Consider the following 23,221-nt stretch of genomic DNA (forward strand, 5'->3'; position numbering starts at 1 on the left):
CTGTTCTAAAAAAGTCGTCCATCTGTTCAGGTTCAAGACCCAACGTGTAAACACGGGGCATCTGGAAAAGTCTCAGTTAATCTCAGAGGAATTAAAAAAAAAAAAAGGCAATGGTCAAAACTTCATGAAATCTGCTTACCCTGTGGATGGATGAGCAAGTGAAAAAGTAAAGTCAAACCAAGAACTGAGTAACATTTTGGATCTTGATGATTTCTTTTTGTAACTTCTTGGAGGACGTCTAGTTATTTCAAGGAATGTCAAGTTTCTCAACATAGAACTAAATCATTAAAAAAGAGAGTGAGAGGTAGTTTGCTTTCTTAAAAGGAATAAAGTATAGGTTGTCAACTCCAGATAATTTAGGAATTAATTTCTAAGACCACAACCCATCAAAAAATATGGCACCTGCTCCATAAGTCATATTTTTTAAATATATTTTTATTGATTTCAGAGAGGAAGGGTGAGGGAGAGATAGAAACATCCATGAGGAGAGAGAATTATTGATGGGCTGCCTTCTGCACGTCCCCCACTGGGGATCAAGCCTGGAACCCCGGCATGTGCCCTGACCAGGAATCAAACCGTGACCTCCTCGTTCATAGATCAATGCTCAACCACTGAGCCATGCCTGTTGGAAAAGTCATATTTCTTAAAACTTATTTTTTAGTTATAGTTGACCAGAAGTCATGTTTTTCAAAGTATGTTCTCAGAGGTAGTCCATGAATATAGGATTTCTGGTCATATTGGTCTGGGAAAGGCTGGACTCTAGCCATCTCATGAAATGCATTACCTTAAGCCTCTGAAGGCCTCACAGTAATAAAAATACTTGTCTAACCTGGCTTTTCCAAACTTACTTGGCCATGGAACCCTCTTCACTTTGCATACAGTACCCAGGGGTTCCACTCTGGGAGTCCTCTGAGAACACCTGGCCAGATACCTCTGTTCTGGCATTTTCTTCACCTTGCCTTGTGCTTCATGGTCAGCATCCACATCTCTTTTTCCCTGAACTGTAAAGTTCAGAAAACAGGAGCTGTGGTTTAACTACATTTGTTTCCCACATAGCACTTAGCTCACCTACTGAGCAAATGACCAACAGCTCGCTATGGCCCTCAAAAGCCAGGAAGTTTGAACAGAGAAACCGGAGAGCTGTGGTGGGAATTTCTGACACTTAGCTAAAGTGTTAGGCTACGTTCACTAGAACCCATAATTCAAGATCTGTGTAAAAGGCTGTCAATATGTCCATCAGTGAGTGGATAAAAAAGCTGTGGTACAGCCCAGCCAGTGTGGCTCAATGGCTGCGTGTCAACCTATGAACCAGGAGGTCACCGTTCGATCCCGGTCAGGGCACATGCCTGGGTTGTGGGCTTGATCCCCAGTAGGGGGTGTGCAGAAGGCAGCCAATCGATGATTCTCTCTCATCATTGATGTTTCTATCTCTCTCTCCCTCTCCCTTCCTCTGTGAAATCAATGAAATATATATATATATATAACTATATAAAGTTAAGTCATTGTTAGTTTGTGGGTCATGCAAAAACAGGCAGTGGGCTTGGTTTGGGCTGCAGACTGTGGTTAGCTGACCCCTGACACAGTATATACTGTTTTGTGTCTGGCTTCCCTTATTCAACATAATGCCTGTCATTCACCTGAATTGCTGCATGTATCATATGTGTATCACTAGCTCATATTACTGCACAGGACCCCACTGTATGGCTATGGCACCACTGTGTATTTGTTCAACTATTGAGAGACAGGCCCACCTGTTTACATTTCTCTATCATGATCTTTATGGATTGTTAAAGCATCATGCCCATGCTCCACAAAATGTCCAGTATGAAGAGCAGCAATCATAGTTCTACTAGTATAGATGTTTAAACACTTAAAACATTTTGTTCTGCATTTCCAAATTTCTATATATTTTCTAAAATTTTATAATTCTTTGTATTTGTATGCAAAACAATGCTATAGAGTAAGTGAGAGTATTTCCTAAACAGTTTGTTTAGCTGTTCAGAGGCATGCCGGGAACCTGGCACCACCCGCAGCCTGTGCCCATCGCTGGTGATGAAGGATTGCCAACAGATGACCCTGGCGGTGGAATTCTCGGGTCCCTAGGAGGAAATGCACTCACAATCGCAGTGCTGCCCCTAACAGTAGGATTCCTTCCTCGTGTTGCAGGAAAATAACCCCCCCAAAAAAGCGGTGAAGGGCTGCTTTTAAGTCCAGCCTGCTTCCACTGGACTCATTTCTTCCTTTGGCAGCCCTCGCAGGCAAGGACAAGGCCTCCTAGTAAGATGTTATTTACTTGGTGGGAGATTTCTAAAGCCCCTGCAGACAGCGTATCCACAAGTCAGGTATATTTTTTCTTGGAGGAAAAAACACGGCTGGACTGTAAATGCAAACTGCAGCCTAACAGTGCCAGCAAAATCCCTCTGCTGGCCACCACCACGGCAGGATTCAGGGGCCTTCCTTCCAATGAAGCCGTCTTCTTTTCTTTTCTTTTTTAAAAAAATATATTTTATTGATTTTTTATAGAGAGGAAGGGAGAGGAATAGAGTTAGAAACATCGATGAGAGAGAAACACCTATCAGCTGCCTCCTGCACACCCCCTACTGGGGATGTGCCCGCAACCAAGGTACATGCCCTTGCCTGGAATCGAACCCGGGACCCCTGCAGTCCACAGGCCGCTGCTCTATCCACTGAGCTAAACTGGTTAGGGCCAGTCTTATTTTCTTGACACACCCAGTGCTTCATATACTTCTAACACATGTCGATAAAAGAACTCTTACCATCTGTAAAAAAAGAGCTTTTCAACGTCGGCACCATTGACATTTTGGACCGGGTATTTCTTTGTTACTGGTGGTGGTGTGGGGGGAAGGTGGGATGGACAGGAGGCACTGCAGGATGTTTAGCAGCATCCCTGGCTTCTACTTACGAGATGCCAATACCACCCTACCACTGTGACAATCAAAAATGTTAACATATGTTTTCTGTGGGTCAAAAATCACTCCCTGGTTGAGAACTATTGCCATAAAGCAGAGGTCACCAACCGGTGGTCTGCAGGCCACTGGTGGTCCCTGAGGTCCGAAAGGTTGGCGACCGCTGCCATAAAGCATTGGGCTACACGATGCTACAATGCTAAAATGGCGTTGTAGGGACACTTAACATGTTTGAAACAAATAATGTTTGAGGTTACTAAATTACATTATGCTCTATATAATACTTCTCAAGGAGGATTAAATTGCCAACATTTTTCCTTCTTAGATGGTTCTCACCCACTGGCCCAAAACTAATGTTTTAGTTCACTACCCTATGGGGAGAGATGAAATACACAATTCACTTGAGTTTTCCCATCCATGCAGAAATATTTCTCCGCCTAAGTTTGAGTCAAGCCTTTTATTTACCCAGTTTAAATCTGTCTCTTTAAATCCACAGTACACGCCGCTGCCTTTTCTCTATGACACTGCAGAGGCTGTTTATCTAGCGGGGGCTGCTGAAGCAGGCGTTTGTTCCTGCTCTGAACCATTAACTAAAACGTGAAGCACCAGCGTGTAACCGGGCTGAAAGAATTCGCCTCATTTGTCTTGTGGGAGCCACCGGGGCAAACACCAGGCGTCTTAATAACCTCATCGAGACCTTCGGTAATCACTGTCGGCTACTGACCCCAGACAAACATTTGCCTTGAAGGTCTCTCTATGGAGAGACCGAGGGAAACGAAGCTTCTTTTGTTCAAAGAGACCAAGTGGACCAGTCGGGCAAACGCAGAGAACTCACATCCTTCATTTCTTGCAATTATACAAATAAAGGAGCCATAGGGATGGTTCTACACAGACCTCACTGGATACCCTTCTTTTGTACATATGCTTTCCCCTGAGCCACCTCCAACAACAAATCAAAATGAAGCTAAAAAGAACATGAGTAAATGCTAAAACCATGTTGGGGGAAAAGAACATTCTCAGGGTCTCAAAATAGGCCTCTGTAGACTTATTACAAAGGAAAGAGGTTTCTTTTCATAAGATCTGGCAGATACCAAGTGCCCCAACTTAGCGACCTGATATGGGAACCACCCGTTTTTCAAGTGCCTCCTGATGGGATAGGAGCAGACCCTACAGCGCCACCTAGGTGTTTCCCTGAAGAGTTGTTGAACCGGAAGCTCCTCATGAGGAAATGGACAAATCAGGCTGTTGGCCTGGACTCCTAAAATGTCAATGTCACAAGACAAGAAAAGGCTGGGGAATTTCTAGATGAAAGGTGACTAAAGAGATATGGCAACCGAATGCCACTTCTTGATCCTGATTGGATCCTTGAACCAAAGGTGGAGGTAAAGGACATGGAGACATTTGGGGAAATCTGAATATGCACTGCATCACACAGTGTTGAAACGATGCTCACTTCCTTCGGTGTGATGAAGGTATTGCAATTACGTAAGAGAGTGTCTTCGTTTTTTGGGAGATACATACCGACTTATTTAGGGAGTAAGCGGCATGTCTGCAACTTCACAGTGATGAGCAACAACAGAAAAGTTAAAATAATACACACACACACACACACACACACACACGGAAATAAAGCAAGTATGGCAGAATGTTAACTAGCAAGTTTCAATGAAGGGGGTCTAAAAATGTAAGTGAAGAAGTCACAATAGTTCTTTCAGTTTTCTTATAGATTCAAAATTTTTCAAAAATAAAATTGGGAGGGCCCTAGCTGGTTTGGTTCAGTGGATAGAGCGTCGACCCACGGACTGAAAGGTCCTGGGTTCGATTCCCGTCAAGGGCACATACATTGGTTGCAGGCTCGATCCCTGGCCCTGGTCAGGGTGCATGCAGAAGGCAACCAATGGATGTGTCTCTCTCACACTGATGTTTCTCTCGGTCTCTCCCTCCCCCTCCCACTCTCTCTAAAAATCAATGGAAAAATATCCTCAGATAAAGATGAACAACAAAATAAATAAATAAAAATAAATTTTGGGGAAAGAGAATGCTGGGTGTAAGTCTGTTGCTATCACTATGTAATCAAGCCAGAATGCTTCATAAATGCATCACACAGGGGAGAAAAAAGTATTAAGAACCAAATATTTTTTGCCTCAAATTTGAAGATAAGTAACCTTAGTTTATGTGTTTGGAAGCATAAGATTAAAAAATCTTTAAAAAAATCCCCGAATCCAATCAAACATGTTTTGACTCTGTCATCAATTAAGAATGAGCTGAAATCAGTAGTTTTTGATGCATCAGAGCTCTCAAATTCTAAAAATTTCTCATAGATATGATAATGAGCTTGAAGATTTATGCACACAATAAACGAATTCCAAGCAAAGATTACATTAATCTCTATAACTTGTTAACACAAGTGCTCTTAAAAGAATTTGAAGAAGTCTTGTCAGAAAAGGCCTCCATTTCCCAGCAACCAGTGGCTGTCGGCAACATAGGATAAGAAGGCAAAGATTTTGTTTAGAAAAACTTTACTTATTGACAACCTACATTTGTTTATTTTGGATTCTGGACTTGTGCAATTTGGACGTCCGTTTAAAGTTCATGTAACAGCGATCAAGAACAATTTGCTGGAAGAAGGAGAAAGCTGCACAATTAGGCGTATGGTTGTTTGTAAAGGTTGGAGGTTAGAGAGACAAAATTAGTTGAGTAGTTCAATAGGGCCACTTGGGAATTAAAACTGGAGACAAGGTTCTTCTTCAAAGACAAGATTCTACACCAAATGCCCTGGTTCCTTTGTTGAAACTCAGCGGGTAAATCTCTTAGTGATCTGGGGGGTCTCAAAAGATTCTAAAATTACAGGCAAAACGTGGTGTGTGTGTGTGTGTGTGTGTGTGTGTGTGTGTGTGTGTGTGAAGAGAGACCTTGGCTTTCCTCCGTTCTCAACAGATTCCTGACCTGCTAAAGAAGGTTAAGGGCCAATGCCTTTTGAGATGTGCTATAATCTCCTCTCTGGGCTTAAAATGCCCAGGGGATTTCAAGCACCCACAAGTGTACTTTTAAATTCAAAAGGGCTTCTGGTTCCTTATCTTATTTCCACCTCTCATCAATGCTATGGCTTGTCAGGGTGCCAGCCTGCTTTCCTGGGGCTTTGTTTCATCTTATCCTCCCTCGACCAGGGACATCTTTGCTCTCAGACTTAAAATTAACTTTGAAGAGAGAAGGGACGCTAAGGTATAGGGAACAGAAACATCCTGTGAGAGGCACTTGGCACCATAAACCGAACAGCAAACAAAGGCAGACGATTCCATTTTGTACTTTTCCAGCACCATTTTTTTCCAAGTAGAAAATTAACTTCAAAGTGTTATTTTTATCTTTAAAATATGATTATATTTTATCTTTTACGCAAGAAGTCAAACCTGGAAATCTAGACTCTGAACAGACTATGCTCTGCTTATTTAGGAAAAAAAATTAGAGATGAGTGACCACTCCATTTCACCATAAGGAATTTGAGTCTATTTTTGTTACAAAATGTTCAGCATCAGAAGGAATTGTTGTGCCCAGATTTCAAGATTCCCAAGAAACCACATCAGGGAGCCAATTCGATGCAAAAGCATAAGAATCTGTATTTCAAGCTAGCTTGGGCTCCCCATCCACCAGGCTCACCGACACCAAGGCAAACCAAGTGGCTGAGCTGAGCGAACCCCGCCTGGAGACTGGTTATATAGGGGGGGTTGGAGTAAGGGGAGGAGAAAGGACTGTGCTCTGCCGCCTGGGTGTGGCTAGCAGAGTAGGACGTAGCCCCTACCCTGGGGCAACCTAGCCCTCGCCCTTTCAGGAATATTTATGACTATAGAGTGCAAGCCTTTCATTGTACACATGCGAAAACAGTAGTGCTATGATACCCACTGTCACACAGTTGGTCACAGTCTCAAAACTAGGAACTTCTTGACATTCAGTCCAGCGTTCTCTGGCGCACCAACTGGCTTCTTCACATTAATGCCTTCTGAAAAGAAATGTTTTTTCTTTTCTTCTTCTTCATAAAAATATTATCAATGATATGCCCTGGCTGGCCTGGCTCCATTGGTTGGGTGTCGTCCCAGACACCCAAGGTTACTGGTTCAATTCGAGGTCAGGGCTCGATCCCCAGGAGGAGGCATGCAGGGGGCAGCCAATCAATGATTCTCATCATTGATGTTTCTATCTCTCCCTCTCCCTTCCTCTCTGAAATCAATAAAAATATATTTTTTAAAAAACAACAACAAATAAATAAAACTACCTTTCCACTGGTTTATGATGTTTTACCCATTGAGTCAATGACTCCTGTAGAAGGGAAATCTCCCTCCATTGTTGGGATAGCTGAGCTAGATAGAATCCTGGCTAGGTTAAGCCAAAGTCCTCCAACATGTTTACAAAATACAGGGTAAACTAAGCCAGTACTTTCATCGATTCAAACCAATATCCCTTCTGACCTCTCCTCCAAAAAGGAGGGGAAGAAACAGTTACACTTGGAAACAGTGCCTTCGCATTCTATCACCTCCCACTATATGTCTAGGTCCACGAACTGTTCGAGATGGAAATATATCAGGATCCTTTAAGGTGTGAGCCCAAGACGAATTTAAACTCCTCCCTTCCATTCCCCTCCCTCCCTACTTCCCTCCCTCCTTTCCTTCCACACTCTCTAAAAATCAATGGAAAAATATCCTCGGGTGAGGATTAAAAAAAAAAAAAAAAGTAGAGGGCAATTTTCCTAAAACCATCTTTTTACACTAACACACAATAGGGGAATATATTCTCTCTGTACAATGACCAGACTGTTAGGTCGGAGAGAGCCCAGGATCGGATACATGCAGACATGTGATGAGACAATGGACTCCCCCTGGAATTTCTCACAGATCAACGTGCCAGACACAGATACCGGGTTCTTCTCCCTGAATCCACATACCCCCACACAGATGCTGACTCATTCCTGAATACCTTGCTGACCCCCCTGCAGCTGAAGCTTCCTCAGCTGAATACCTCAGCTCATGTCCCCGCCCCTCACCCAACCGCAGTATAAAAAAAGCGCCCCCCTCCATGTTGGCGTGAATCCACTTGCCCTGTCTTTGGGGGTACGTGGGTCTCCCGGGGACGCAGAATAAACTTTCCTTTCCTTTCTTTTCTGATTCACTGGACTCTATTTCTTGCGCCGCATCCTGAGCCACCTAACCTAACACAGACCACAAATCTTCCAGGAAAACAACCATCTTTTGGGAGCAAACACATGGGGTGAGAGTTGAAAAGGTAACCTCTTGATGGTTTATTAAAATAATTAAAACGTAGCCCTGGCTGGTATGGCTCAGTGGATAGAGCGTTGGCCTGTGGAATGAAGGGTTCTGGGTTCGATTCTGGTCAAGGGCACATGCCCGGGTTGTGGGCTCGATCCCCAGTAGGGGGGGTGCAGGAGGCAGCCGATCAATGATTCTCCCATCATTGATGTTTCTATCTCTCCCTTTCCCTTCCTCTCTGAAATCAATAAAATATATTTTAAAAGATAATAATAATTAAAACGTGGACAATACAGAGGGCTGCTCTGCTGCCCTCTTCTGGCTAGGATCAAAAGTTCACTAAAGCACCCATAAGGTGCACACGCCCTACTGTGCCTCTGTGGTTGAATTAGGCACTCTTCTCACCAAGAAAAACCTGGGTGAGTAAGGCCTGACTATGGATCCTCAAATCTGGAGCAACACGGCACATTATGCAACCCTATGGGTTGTACTCTCATGGGATACAATGTCAACAGAGCCCTCAGTTAAGCAACCCTGCAGCCCCACTAGGTCATTTAATAAATGCTCCAGAAGAGTAAGTGATCTCTCCAGGGCCACCTGGCCAGTCATGGGGCCAGGAGCAGGGAGGGGCAAAGAAATCCAGAGCCCTCCAAAGGGAAACAGGTTCCAACTGGGCTGGCTGGAATAAAGACAAATCAGAACAAGTGATGACGGCCTATCTTATGTTTCCATTATCCATCTGTCCATCCATCCCTCACTGTATCAGGCACTCATCACAGATGCACTATACTAGATGAGAGATATGCCCCCTTCTCCCAGCAGGGGGCAGGGCGTGTGCTAAACAATTAGGGAGATTTAGGCAAGTAAACCAGCCATTGCAATGTAAGGCTGTGGAAGCCTGAAGAGAAGGAAGTCCTGATTGTTCCTCAAGTACAGAGGAAGGCACACAACCCAGGCCAGGGGGTGGGAGATCAAGGATGGCTTCCTGAAGGAAGTGACATCTAGCAGAGGCCAAAAGGATACGGGCCAGGTGAGGCAGACAAAAGGGACAGCACGTGTTAAGAAGCAGAGATGAGACAGCAAGGGGCGTTCTAGAACTTGGAGGTCCAGTGCTTGGAGGTCCAGTGGAGCTGGGGAGATGCAGGATTCAGGGGTAGACAAGCCACCAGACAGCAGATGAGGCTGGAAAGGAAGGCAGGCCCAAGTCACATAGGGCCTTTGAGGCCACGGAAGAGGTCTGGAACGCACCTGAAGGCCATGAGGATCCGTAGAGGGGGTTAAGCAGTGGGTGGACATTGATAAATTTGGGTGTGGGCTTCCTCCATCATACTAGGCCCCAAAGAAGTTCCTTAAAGAGCAGTCAGCATTCCTGACCCCAATGAACCTGCAGTGTAAACGCTTGTCTGCTGTCCCCCTCTTTGTTCAGGGTCTCTTGTTAATTCCTCTCTATAGTTTTGTGAGGGAAGCACTGTTCCCATTTCATAGGCGAGAAAACTGAGGCACAGAGACGCTAAGAAGTTTGGCCAAAGACCTGCAGATGGTTAATGGCAAAGCTGGAGTTCAAAGCCAGACCTGTCTGACTCTGGACTCCCACGTGACCCTGGGCAACCTGACAACGAACGACGTGACTGGTGTCATCACAGAGCGGCTGCAGTAAGGCGAGTATGCGGAGAAGGAAGTGACTGGACAGTGGGGGCGGGAAGCAGAATCAGGAAGTTTCTCGGAGGGGATGGCATTTGGAAGCTTCAAAGGACCGTGAAAATTGTGAAAGTGAGGAGGAAGCGCATTCCTGGTGGAAGGCGCAGCCAGAGCAAAGGCCTGGAAACAGCCGAGTCCAGCCCAGGACATTTGCGCTCAGGAGAGAGCAGGCAAAGCCAAGTTTCACTGAGCTCCTTGTTCAAGATGAATCAGACTATGAAAATAAGTGCGATGCTATCAGGAAAATGAGGCATTTCTCACCTACGGACCTGGCAAGAACCCAGAGGTTTCATAACACGGCTGGCGAAGCCGTGGAAAAACAGGCCTCCCCGTCATTGCTGATGGGAATGCCAAAGGGCATAGCCCGTGTGAGGGGGAATCTGGCGGCAACCACCAAAATGAGATGTATTTACCCTTGATCCAGCCACTCCGCTTCTGGGGGTCTGTGCCGCAGATACACCTGCACCAGGGAGAAGGATCCAGAATGATGCTGTCTGGCTGAGCACAGGGTAGCAGACTGGCAACACGGGGACTGGCTGAATCAATGATGGTGCCTCCACACCAGGGGATGCTATGCAGCCGCCAAGGTGAGGACCACCTCTGTGCATGGACCCAGGGATCTCTACCCATGTAAAGTATAAAACATAGACAGCGTGGGGCGAACGTAGCTTTACAGTTGTGAGTATGTGAAACACAAAGTTTAATCTTCGTATTTTTATTTATTATTGTATTATTCATTTGTATTGCAGCTGTAGAGCTACTTTTGCTCCACCCTGTATATATAAAATCAGTAAATATATATCAAATATCAAAAATCAGGAAGAGGAGCTATGTGTATAGATTGCTACTTTTAAGTCAAATAGGTGGGAAGTAAAGATATATAGTCACATTTGCTTCTATTTGCCTAAAGCAGTGGTTCTCACCCAAGGACAATTTTGTCCCCCAGGAGGCATTTCTGATGGTCATGGCTGGGCTGGGGGTGCTGCTGGTGTCTGATGCATAGAAGTCGGGAATGCTGATAAGGGCCCACCACGCTCAGGACAGTCTCCACAACAAAGCATTACCCAGCCCCCAATGTCAATAGTGCTGAGGTGGAGAAAGCCTGGCCTGAGAAACAACAGAATGGTCAACAAGAAACCTGTGAGAGATAATGGCTGGGGCAAGACAAGGAGAGGTGGAGTAGCAAGATTTCTGTGCAGTGCTTTTTATAATTTTGCCTTTTGACCATGCAGACATAGTAACTAGCACATGCCCGTTTGGTAATTAAGTTTACTTTAAGAAAAGATGAAGGCCTGGGGTGGGCTAAAAGAGGCCAATGGGGGGAAAAGGGAAACATATGTAATACATTCAAACAATAAAGATAAAAAATAGAATACAAGCCCTAACCGGTTTGGCTCAGTGGATAGAGCCTATACCAGGTTGCAATGTGTGGGCAACAGGAAGGGCTCTAGACTGGGACTCAGGAGCCTGGGTTTTGCACCCAACTCTCAAAAACTCACGAGGTGTCCCCGTCTCTACGGCTGATCGTTCTTATCTGTCAAAAGGCATCTCTGAAAGAGGAGCTCAAGGCCTCTTGGAAATATCCAATTTCAAGCTGCCCCACACCAGGAGGGGGCCACTATCCAAGGTGACATGGGTTGAATGAGAGAGATAGGCATTTCTACCACACACAAACCCAACCTCAGGAATGCTCAGCCTTTTCTGAATATGGTCTCCAATCATCACCTGAAAGACAGGAAACATCCCGTTTCCAGATCATGGTTGTTAAAAATCAAACCCCAAGGTAAATCTAGATTGAAGAGAATGACAGCAATAGATCATTGGAGGGGTGATATAATCTCACCTAACATTTTTTCTACTTCCAAGACATAGTTTACACTGCTGAACAAAACGGATCCAGAGACATAGACGCATGGAAACGACTGTCGAATCTCAGAGGGGAGGTGGGGGTGGGTGGAAAGAGATCAACCAAAGAAGTTGTATGCGTATATGCATAACCCATGGACACAGACAATAGGGTGGTGAAGGCCTGGGGTGGGGGACGGGGTGGGCTAGAAAGGATCAATGGGGAGAAAAAGGGAACACATGTAATATTTTCAACAAAAAAGATTTTTTAAAAAGACAGTTTACAACCTATGTTCGATCACCAAGTAATTTAAAACAACAGTAATACAAGCTGTGAAACTAACTCCCCCTGGCCATCCACAGAGTAGCAGCAAAGGTCCCCTCCTCCTGTAAAAAATGAATTCACATGAGAGGAACTGGGTTTAAGGTGGCAAGGTTTGGGGCCCAGGCCTTATAGTGCCCAGGTCACTGCCTTAACTCACCATTCACCAGGCAGGTGCTGGGTACCCTCAGACCTTCAGGAAAAGGAAAATTCAAGAAATAAGGCTTCCAGATTCATTCTTTTCTCTGGATCCAGTTGTGCCCATCCCCATGAGGCGACCATTCATCCCTTTACTGTAGTTTCATAGAAAGGGATGCAGTCTGAACTGCTTTAAAAAAACAACACCATTTTATTTTGAATTAATTATGGACTGTAAGAAGTTGCAAAAAAATAGTACAGAGAGGTTTTCTGTACCCATTCCCCATCTTCTCCCAATAGTTGCATATATATATATACATATATATATATACACACATATGACCCTAAGCAACCGAATAACCGAACGACCGGTTGACTGGTTACTATGACACTCATTGACCACCAGGGGACAGATACTCAGTGCACAAGATCGGGCTTCCTTCTGTCTGGATTGGGCCTGCAGGGATCGGGCTGAAACCAGCTATCCGACATCCCCTGAGGGGTCCCGGATTGCGAGAGGGCGCAGGCCAGGCCAAGGGACCCTAGTCTTATATAACTAGAGTACTTGATTAAAACCTGGACATTGATACAGGCACAACACACTTAACTAGTCTACAGAGCTTACATGGACTTCGCTCATTTAAAAAATGTTTTGCCCTTTTTAAAAATCTTCACCTGAGGATATGTTTTTATTGATTTTTAGAGAGAGAGGAAGCAGGGAAAAGAGAAGCATCAATGTGCAAGAAAAACACCGATCAGCTGTCTCCTGTATGCACTCCAACAGGGGGATTGAACCCACAACCCTGACCAGGAGTCAAACCAATCTTCTGGTTACAGATGATGCTCCAAACAACTGAGCCACTCGGCCAGGGCATCTTTACCCATTTCTGAAGGTATATAAATATATGTAATTCTATGCAAGGTCTCTGCTTTTTTCTTCTATGTTACATAGCTTCCAACTGAAACACCTCCAGCATGTACCCACTGCTGCCTGGGAAACTGGAATATCTCAGAGATGTTCCCCATCCTCCCTAGGATTCGAAGCTTCATTCTTGGACCAGATCAGCTGATTAGAAGGCACGTACCTAGACTGCGCTACCTGGGGCCTCTGAGACTCTCCTCCATTACTGCCCTATAGTGTCAGGCCTTCAATTTCCCCTCAACAAGGAAAGGCCACAGGAATCCTGTAGAATCAGTTACTTAGATGTTTCAATAAGCCCACCCGGTGTGCCTCAGTAGTTGAGCGTCAACCCATGAACCAAGAGATCACTGGTCAGGGCACATGCCTGGGTTGTGAGCTCCATCCCCTACTCCAATCATGGTTCAGTCTGAAAAGAAGAAATTCAAGTGGTCTTTCCCCACTTAGAGACAATTATCAAAGTTTTGCTGTATGACATGCAGATATCATAGATAAAACAACCCTGACTGTCCCCTGATGGGAAAAGAGAAAAGAAAAATACAGGAACAAGAGTCAGAGAAAAAAAAAGAGAGAGAGAGAGAGTCAGAGCAGGCCCTGAAGGTCCATGTGCTGCCCCACAGCTTGGGCCAAGGCCTTATTTCTCAACCTTTTTTTCATTATTGCCTTCCACATCCAAAGGACCTTTGTCAATGTTTTTCTCCTAATGCCACCTCCCACCCCACTCTTCCTCCCATGAACATTTTTTTTCTTTTAACAAACATGTATTTCGTGCCCATTATATACAAGGAGCTATTTTAATCCTGGGGATATGGTATGAACAATACAGTCTCTACTCTCACATAGCACACATTATAGTGGGAGTATCAGACCGAAAAGAAAAGAATACATTTGTCAGACTGTCAGATGGAGATCAATGTTGTGGAGAAAAATAAGGCAGGTCTGAGGAAGTCAGAGTGGCTGGAGTGGCTGACCCAGGAGGGGAGCAGGACATGGGGTTATGTAGACCAAACAGACCTTGGCTCTGACTCCGAATGAGATGGGGAAAGGCATGTGTAACATCTGGGCAGGCTCTCTGGCTGCCCTGTTGAGAACAGACTGGGGACTGGGAGAATGGGAGGAGAAACAGGGAGATCGGTTGAGAGGATGTTAGTTTGGCAAAGAGGATAATACTGGAGGTGGTGAGAATTAATAACATTGTGGGTAGAATGTTTTTTAAAAATATTTTTTATTGATTTCAGAGAGGAAGGGAGGGGGGAGAGAGAGACAGAAACATCAATCATCAATGGTGAAAGAGAATAATTGATCGGCTGCCTCCTGCACATCCCCCACTGGGGATTGAGCCCACAACGGGAATCGAACCGTGACCTCCAGGTGCATAGGTCAACGTTCAACCATTGAGCCATGCCAGCTAGGTCTGGATAGAATGTTTTTGAACTTTTTTTCTACTATAACCAAATCATCATTATCATAGCTAAAAAAGCTATTTAATATCAATACTTAGTCAATATTGAAATACCTCTTGATTGTCTTATAATTTTTTTCAACATTAGAGTCTGCATCCAAATAAGACCCATATACAGGGTGGGGCAAAATGTAGGTTTACAGTTGTGAGCACGAGAATCACAGACTGACAGGCTGGCTGGAGTGGGTTCAAAAATGAATAGGATGGGAGGAATTAGGAAATAATGACAAGTCTTTCAAGAAGTTTTGCAGCAAAGGGGAACAGCAAGTAGAGGTGAGAGTGAAAAGCAATGACTCTTGGCCTCAGTCGTGAGAAGATGAGAGAGCCCAGGACTGCAGCAAACAGGTGAGTGCAAGGCCATTCACAGTATAGAACACTAGTTGTTTATACTGCCCACTCTCACCTTCTCCCTTTAGTAAGAACTGGGTGTTAGCTATGCACATGGCCATACAGATGGAGACCATGCATCCCCAGCCTCATCTGCAGCCAAATGTGGTCACACCAGCACATTCTGGCCAATAGGATGTGAGACGAAATGATACCTGCAACTTCCAGGCTGGGTCCTGAATCGGTGCATCCTCCACTTTCCCTTCCTATTCTAGACTGGCGCAGACATGATGGTTGGAAACAAGGCAGCATCTGGGACCAGGTGGAACCCAGCGTAGAGAGAGGACAGACGAAACAAGACAGAAGCGGCTAGACCAGCCGTGGGCAAACTACGGCCCTCGGGCTGGATCCGGCCCGTGTGAAATGAATAAAACTAAAAAAAAAAAAAAAAAAAAAAGACCGTACCCTTTTATGTAATGATGTTTACTTGAATTTATATTAGTTCACACAAACACTCCATCCATGCTTTTGTTCCGGCCCTCCGGTCCAGTTTAAGAACCCATTGTGGCTTTCGAGTCAAAAAGTTTGCCCACCCCTGGGCTAGACCTTCGGCACTATGGAGCCGTCATCTCTGTCCTGGGCAACTACTTCTTTGACTGTCAAATGAGAGAAAAATAAGTTTCCCTTGTTGAAAGCCACTTATTTTGGTCTTTGTCACAAGAGTCAAACATGCATCGTGACCTACACTCTCACATGCTTATGGCAGCTATTTCTTGGCTCCCGTAAATTACTGCCGTGAGGGACTGTGGGCCCAATGTTGTGCATTTGTCCAGTTTTACATGGAAACCTAGATTCCCTTAGACTATCTGACTTTTACATACTGACAATTAATTCTGATTTTCAGCACTACACAGGCCAGCAGAACTGGTCTGGGGACCGGTCTCATTTCCGTTTCACAGGCTTCTCTGAAACGAAGACTTTTCACTGGGACAACTAACATAATTTAGGAGAACAGTGACTAGATAGTCAAAGTCCTACAAGTTTGGGCAACACAAGACAGTCCCCAAAACTCTCACCTCCCTCAAATACAGTGTCCAGGGCAGCTCCACTCCCCTGGAGAACTTCCTGTCCAAGCTCCTAAGTCATCAGCAGCGACAACCCTGGTGTCTCACCTCGCCTGATGCCTCAGTATGTGAGCCTCCCTAGATACCAACGGCCTTTACCACCGCAAACACTGTCTCTTTCTTTCTTCCCTTCCCCCTTCTGTTTAAGATCAAACACCTTCTCATGAGACAGGGACGGACAACAGTATCGTGGAAGTGTCACCCATTTATGCAAAACATTGAAGGTGAAAAAGACATCCCTCAGTTTCATATGGAAGGTCTGGTAGCCTCACCAAACAAGTTCACCCAGACAAACCGCTCCTTGGAGAAGAGTGGGAGGTGGCATAAGACACAGAAGATGCAACATCCAATGCTCCTTTCATGGGACCCACTGAAGAGAGACAGGCTACAGAAACACAACCTATGTGGCATCGGCACTATGCCGGGCCCCCGCTGATACTCACATCTAAAAAACAAGATCCTCTGTGATGCAACTACAGCTAAGCCCTGGAATTTAGGTGAAAGGTCTGTATAAAGCCCATGGTTAGCCAAAAGCAATACTCTAATCATCAGCAGGGCAGTAACTCCGTCAAGATATTGCTCATACAGGTTCAAATTACGTGCTATCCTCACAAGATGATACGAAGATAAGAGAAATACCACGGCATCACTGTTGCACAAGTAGCACAATGAACAGAATCAAAACAATCGTTCTAGAAAAATAAGTTTCTACTTATATCACACCATTTGCCCTCTAAGGAGTAGGTCCTTGGTTCAGCATGGAGCCTTGGTGCTGTGGGACCCTCACAGGGTTACGATATCCAAGTTTGAAGATAGAAGCTGGAGGGAGTTTCTCTGCATCATAGAGGGAGAAGGATTTGGACGTGAGGAGGATGAGTAATCCAAGAGGGAAGGTGACAAAATAATACAAGAAGGGAAGGAGAATGGTGTGGGAGGTCTGGGTGCATCTGCCAAGAACTTCTACCCCCATCATTGGTCAACACTTAAAACTAACCCAACACTCAGGCAAATGGACTTGTAGACACCGGGGATGGGCAATAGCAAGGGTAGAGGAGGTGGGTGAGAAGACCAAGAGAACACTGGCTCTTTGCAAATTAGTGGAAATATATGGGAGGCCTTTAGGTTCCTCATACAGAGCTACTGAGGTTCTGAGGAATATCACCAATACCCTCAAGAGACAGGAGGCCCCTATGACACTTGGGTAAGATCACCACCCCCTAAAACAAGAGTTATGAGTTCTGCCCTCGCCGGTTTGGCTCAGTGGATAGAGCATCAGCCTGCGGACAGAAGGGTCCCAGGTTCGATTCTGGTCAAGGGCACATGCATGGGTTGCGGGCTCGGTCCAACCTGCAGGAGGCAGCCTATCAATGATTCCCTCTCATCCCTGATGTTTCTACCTTTCTCTTCCTCTCCCTTCCTCTCTGAAATCAATAAAAATATATTTTTTAAAAAAGTTATGAGGCCCTGACTGGTTTGGCTCAGTGGATAGAGTGTCGGCCTGCGGACTGAAAGGTCCCAGGTTCGATTCCGGTCAAGGGCATGTACCTTGGTTGCGGGCACATCCCCAGTGCCGGGTGTGCAGGAGGCAGCTGATCGATGTTTCTCTCTCATCGATGTTTCTAACTCTCTATCCCTCTCCCTTCCTCTCTGTAAAAATTAATAAAATACATATATATATAAAAAAAGTTATGAGTTCTTACTGTGCCACTGTGCTAAACAATTTACAGGAATTTGTATTTAATTTTTCAATAATCTCAAGATGTAGGTATTATTAGATATATTTTACAGACAGCTTAAAAATGTTAACTATTTTGTTTACAATCAGAAAGCTAGTAGAAGCCAGAGCAGGACTGAGAGCCAGATCTGTTTGATTATAAAGTCTGTCATTTCTGCTCAGACTTTAGTAGCCCATGTTTAGCTTTCAGAAAAGGGATCGGGTTAGATTCACGAATCACAAGACATGCCACCATCCGTGCCTCCTGATAAGCCACACTAAGAAGAACTCCACATCAGTAGTATTCCTGACTACACCATAAGCTGAATCTACTCACGAGGGAACACCAGGCAAGCCCAAGCGGAGGAGCATTCCACAAAATAACTCCCCTGGATTCTTCAAAATTGTCAAGATCTTGAAGGACAAAGAAAAACTGAGAACTATTCCTGCTTAAAGGACACTAAAGAGATGTGACAACTAAATGCAACGCGTGACCCTGAACTACATCCTGGGCAGGAAAAAGTGAATAGAAAGGATGTTATTGGGACTACTGGTAAAATCTAAGTATGAACTGTATTGGTATAAAGGATAAGTTTGCTGAACTTGATGGTTATACTGTGGTTATATAGGAGAATATTCTCGTCCTTGGGAGATGTATGCTAAAATACCTGGGGTGTTTGGGGTTCATGGTGTTTGTAACCTACTCCTGAATGGCTCCACAAAAATATTAAGTAGACAGATTGGGAGAGCGGAAGGATGAAGCAGGATATTTACATTTGAGAAATCACAGTGAATGAAGAGAAAGTTCATGATACCATTCTTTCCATTTTCCTTTGCAACTTTAACATTTTTAAATTTAAAAACTTGAAAGGATTCTGCTGTCAATTTCTGGCGATGTGACAGCCTGGGTATTCTCCCAAATGAAACAAGTATGGATAAAACAGAAAACATTTTAAAACAGTTTGCTGAGCTGGCATGAAAAGAAGGAATCCTAAGAGGCCAAAAATGAAATAAAATAGGAATCCTGGGGAGTAGCTGAACACCAAAGCCAGTTTTCAAGCTGAGGGTTTGTTAAACCTCTTGAGGATATAGAGCTCCCATCATTTTTAAAAAGCTTTTTTGAGATTTAACTCATATGTCATAAGCTTCACCCTTTTAAAGTACACAATTCAGTGATTTTCAGTATATTCACAGAGCTATGCAACCATAACCATTATCTAATTTCAGAACATTTCATTGCCTCCAGAGGAAACCCCTCTGCCCATTAGCAGCCACTTCCTATTCCTCTCTCTCCCACCACAGCCCCTGGCAAGCATTAATCTACATTCTGTTTCTAGGGAGTTGCCTACTCTAGACACTTCATATAAAAGGAATCCGATAACATGTGGCTTCTTTCTCTTAGCATATTGCTTTCAACTGTCATCCATGCTACAGGACACAGCAGTAGTTTATTCCTTTTTATTGCCAAATAGCAATTTATTGCATGGGTATACCATGTTTTGTCTACCCATTCATCAATTGATGGGTATTTGAGTTGTTTCCACCTTTTGGCTATTCTGAATAATGCTGCTATAAACATTCATGTACAGTTTGTGTGTGTATGTGTATGTGTAACATTTGTTTTATTAAATTTGGGGGTGGGGGATATACCTAGGAATGAAATTGGTGGGTCATATGCTAACTTTGTTTTTCCTTCTGAGGAACTGCCAAATTGTTTTCCAAAGTGGCTGCACCATTTTACAATCCTAACAGCAATACATGAGGGTCCCAATTTCTACATCCTCACCGAGACTTGTTATTGTCCATCTTTTTAATTATAGCCATCCTACTGGGTGTGAAATAGTATCTCATTGTGCTTTTGATTTGCACTTCCCAAAAGACAATGATATAGAGCATCTCTATGAAGTCCTTATTGGCTCGTCATATATTTTCTTTGAGAAATTGCTATTCCTATTCCTTGCCAAGCTTCCATTAATGTGCTGGATGGTGGAAGATAATTAAAGCCAGGTGCCCATCCAAGGTGAAAGTCTAACAGGAACCTCCTTCCCTCCCCCATATAAAACTGGGATCTGAAAAGGCCATCCCTTCCAAGTGAGGGCAGATAAGAAATTAACTCCCTGTCCAGAGGGAACAAGAAGAGAACAACTATCTCAATTTAGAGACACACTCAGCCTCTCATTTGGTGGGGCCTGAGTCTATGTAGGCTCAGAAGAGCACATTAGATCAGAAAAAGTTAAAGAATTTCTAGAAGTGTAAGAGAACTGAAGTTAAAAATTGAAGGTATGGCTTAAACAGCTAGTGAAATAATTATTAAAATGAAAAATATACTAGCAATAAATAAATAAACAATTTATTATAACTATCAATTTAAAAGACATGGACAATATAGCCTAAAGACCTAATAGAGATTTAATTAGAGTTTCAGAACAAGATGAAATACAATGAGAAAGACAATATTTCCAACATTTCCAGAGATAATGTCTGATAATTTTCCAATATTGCTGAAAGATCAATAACTGAGTCCAAGAATCCCAACTAAACCCAAGGATAAATAAAAAGAAATCCTCCAACATATCATAATGAGACTGCTGTATACAAAGCAAAGACCTTTTTAACAGCAAAAGCAGCTAAATTAAAAAGGAATGACAAATTGCAATTTGACTGCCAACTTCCCACTGCAACCATGGAAACCAGTGAGACAAAAGAATGACACCTTCAATGAATGGGGACAAAAATAGCTGTCAACTCAGAATTCTATAGCCTGTGTAATTACCTTTCAAGAACGAGGAAGAAAAAGATCTTCAAAAAACAAAAACAGATGGTGGGCCCGAGATATAAGAAGGAACAATGAGCAAACTATGTGGGCTGTAGATAAAACGAAATTGTTGACTGTGTACAACAATTATAATGCCTAGCTTGTAGGGGGGTGGAAAAGAGGACAGAACTAAACAACTAGAAGATATTATAAATAGTGAGGGATGTCATCAAAGTCAGAGTTCTTTGTTTTTGTTTCAGAACAGGGTAAAAATACTGATTAATTTTAACTTGTATCAACGGATTAAGTATGCATGTTAAATTAAGATAGAGAATCCACTAAAAGAATAGACAGAGCATAACTTCTAAACTAATAAGAGAAAGCAAAAAGGATGAGAAATACAAAAAAGAAAACTTTAATCATTCTAAAACACAGCAAAACGGGGCCATCAACATAGAAGGGTCAAATTATGGCACATTCATATAACAGAATACAATACAACTTTAAAAGTTAATGAGCCCCAGCCGGGTGTGGCTCAGTTGGTTTGAGCGTCATCCAGTACACCAAAAGGTTGTGGGTTCGATTCCCAGTCAGACACATAACTAAGTTGTGGGTTCAATCCCTGGGTGGGGTGTATATGGAAGCCAATTGATTGATGTTTCTCTCTTTCTCTTTCTCTCTCTCTCTCTCTCCCTTCCTCTCTCTAAAATATATCCTTGGGTGAGGATTAAAAAAATTTTTTTGAAGAATATTTAAAAATTAATGAGCAACTAGTACTAGGCAACATGGAAAACACTCCATGATGAATGAAAGTAGCAAGTCATAGATGAAAATATGTGATTCTATATTCTGTGAAGTTCAAAATGAGTCAAGGCTAAACAATGGCCAGAAAACATAGAACTTTACAGAATACAAAGCCAGGTCAGTGGTTACCTCTGGGAAAGCAGGCAGGACACGCAAAGGGACTTGGAGATATGGTAGAGTTCTAGCTCCTCAACGGTGTGCTGGGCACATGGCGACCTGTTTTGTTATTCTTTCACTTGTATATAGGTTTTAGTGCTGTAAGAAAGTGTGAAGGAATCTTAGTTCTGGGGGCGTGGCACAAGTCTGCAGAAGGCAACTCCCTACTCCTTAGTTATGCACGTCAGCAACTCAACGGCTGTGGCTCAACCTTTTCAAGTATCTCGAGAGATAGGAAACACAAGTGCCAACTCCCATCTGAGCTCCCTTTCTGCCTGCGAGTAGCTAAGCTAGCCTGGTATTAATCAGTGAACTAGTTAACTGAGCTTTGGTCTTTCACTAAATCAACCTACCCCCAGAAAGGAAGTTTAAAAATCCTACATTAGCTTCCCAGGGCAGTGAACATAAGCTCGGGATTTGAAGTGTGAACAAAGAGGAAAACCACTCAAGATTCTTGTCACAGTTAAAGGAACCACAGACACGATTCCAGAAGAAGACACGAAACCAGAAGAAGGTCAGAGCCTCAAAGCGCACAGACTCTTCCTAAGCAAACCTATAAAGCTGAAGGGAGATGAGCACAAGTGCCACTACTTTCTCCTCTTGACTGCCGTGCGCAGCGTCAGGCAACCCAGCCGGCTTTCTGTCTCTAAAGAATCTTAGTCAAGACGCTCCTTCAAGTCTGCTCTGGTTTAGTGTTTCAGATTGACTTTTTCTTTTCAAAAGTGATCTTTGATGCCTGTCAATCCTTGATTAATACAGGTTTCTTTAAAACCTTAATTTAAAGATTTCTGTCCTGCCTCAAGTCCTTGCTGGAAACAAGACAGGTTATAAATCAACAATAAAGACGTCTCTCACCTCTGAATTATTTTCCCTCGGGAAAGTGCCACCTCCTATAATTAGATTTTGAATAGATGAAGGCAAGGGAAGGCAAGATGAGAAGCAAGGTCAGAACTTTGTATGCTTTCCAAAACAGACCATTAAACTCAAACCTTTGGAAAACTGACCCACCCCCTGGCTTTGTAGACCTTCTTTGGATAAAGTCTACACAGGAACATAAATCCAATGAAATCTTTCCACTGCACCTGCAAAGCCAGCATCATTCGTAAGTGTGGTAGGATCAGGCAACTAATCTTCCACAGTCTAAATGAACTAATCATGTTAAAAGTTAAAATAAGCAGGTCTTTGGAGTTCTCAATGTAGCCTTTAAACTTTCTTTAGTTATAAGTATGGTCCTAACCCTAACCCCAGTACATATAACAGAGGCTAAATTCTACTCATGCTCATTGCTGATGCAGAGATAAGATATGGCCATTCATTCTAAATGCAGCCCTGTCCCAATGGGATTAATCTACAAAGTCTGGACCTACTGAGAGAAGAAGGGAAGAATAAATCTACATTTACCCAAGAAATAAACTAATATTTACCCCCGGGACAGGGTTTACATGTGTTTTAGCTCATTTTATCGTCAGCTAACCTGTGAAGTCGTCATCACCCTCCTCATTATTACAAATGGGAGTTCAGGAAACAGGACATCAGCTGTGCAAAGCCACGTAGCTAGAAATCAAATGCACGTCTAGACTGGAAAAGGGCCAATCCTTAGAATGTCATAGAAGTATGACACATCACAGGAGGTCTTCCACTTTCAACACAGTGATTCTAGGAGAATCTGATGAACGTGACGGTGGTAAGTGCTACATGTGGATCCCCCCTTTCCCCCCCAACTCCGCTCTGTTCTCCTTGCAGGATGCCTTACTGCACACTAGAGGCTGCAAGTC

General features: G+C 43.6%; 1 protein-coding gene across 1 annotated transcript in view; it reads right to left on the reverse strand.

The window, feature by feature from the left end:
- Positions 1–16,759, reverse strand: part of CMTM8 (CKLF like MARVEL transmembrane domain containing 8) — a 39,242-nt gene extending 22,483 nt beyond the window's left edge. The window contains exon 1 of the mRNA XM_023752950.1: positions 16,741–16,759. Within this exon, the coding sequence (XP_023608718.1) occupies positions 16,741–16,743 (3 nt within the window). The 5' untranslated portion in view covers positions 16,744–16,759. The remainder of the gene's footprint in view (positions 1–16,740) is intronic.
- Between the last annotated feature and the right edge of the window lie 6,462 nt (positions 16,760–23,221).

This window comes from Myotis lucifugus, unplaced genomic scaffold (assembly GCF_000147115.1).
Source record: "Myotis lucifugus unplaced genomic scaffold, Myoluc2.0 scaffold_39, whole genome shotgun sequence".
Classification (NCBI taxonomy): domain Eukaryota; kingdom Metazoa; phylum Chordata; class Mammalia; order Chiroptera; family Vespertilionidae; genus Myotis; species Myotis lucifugus.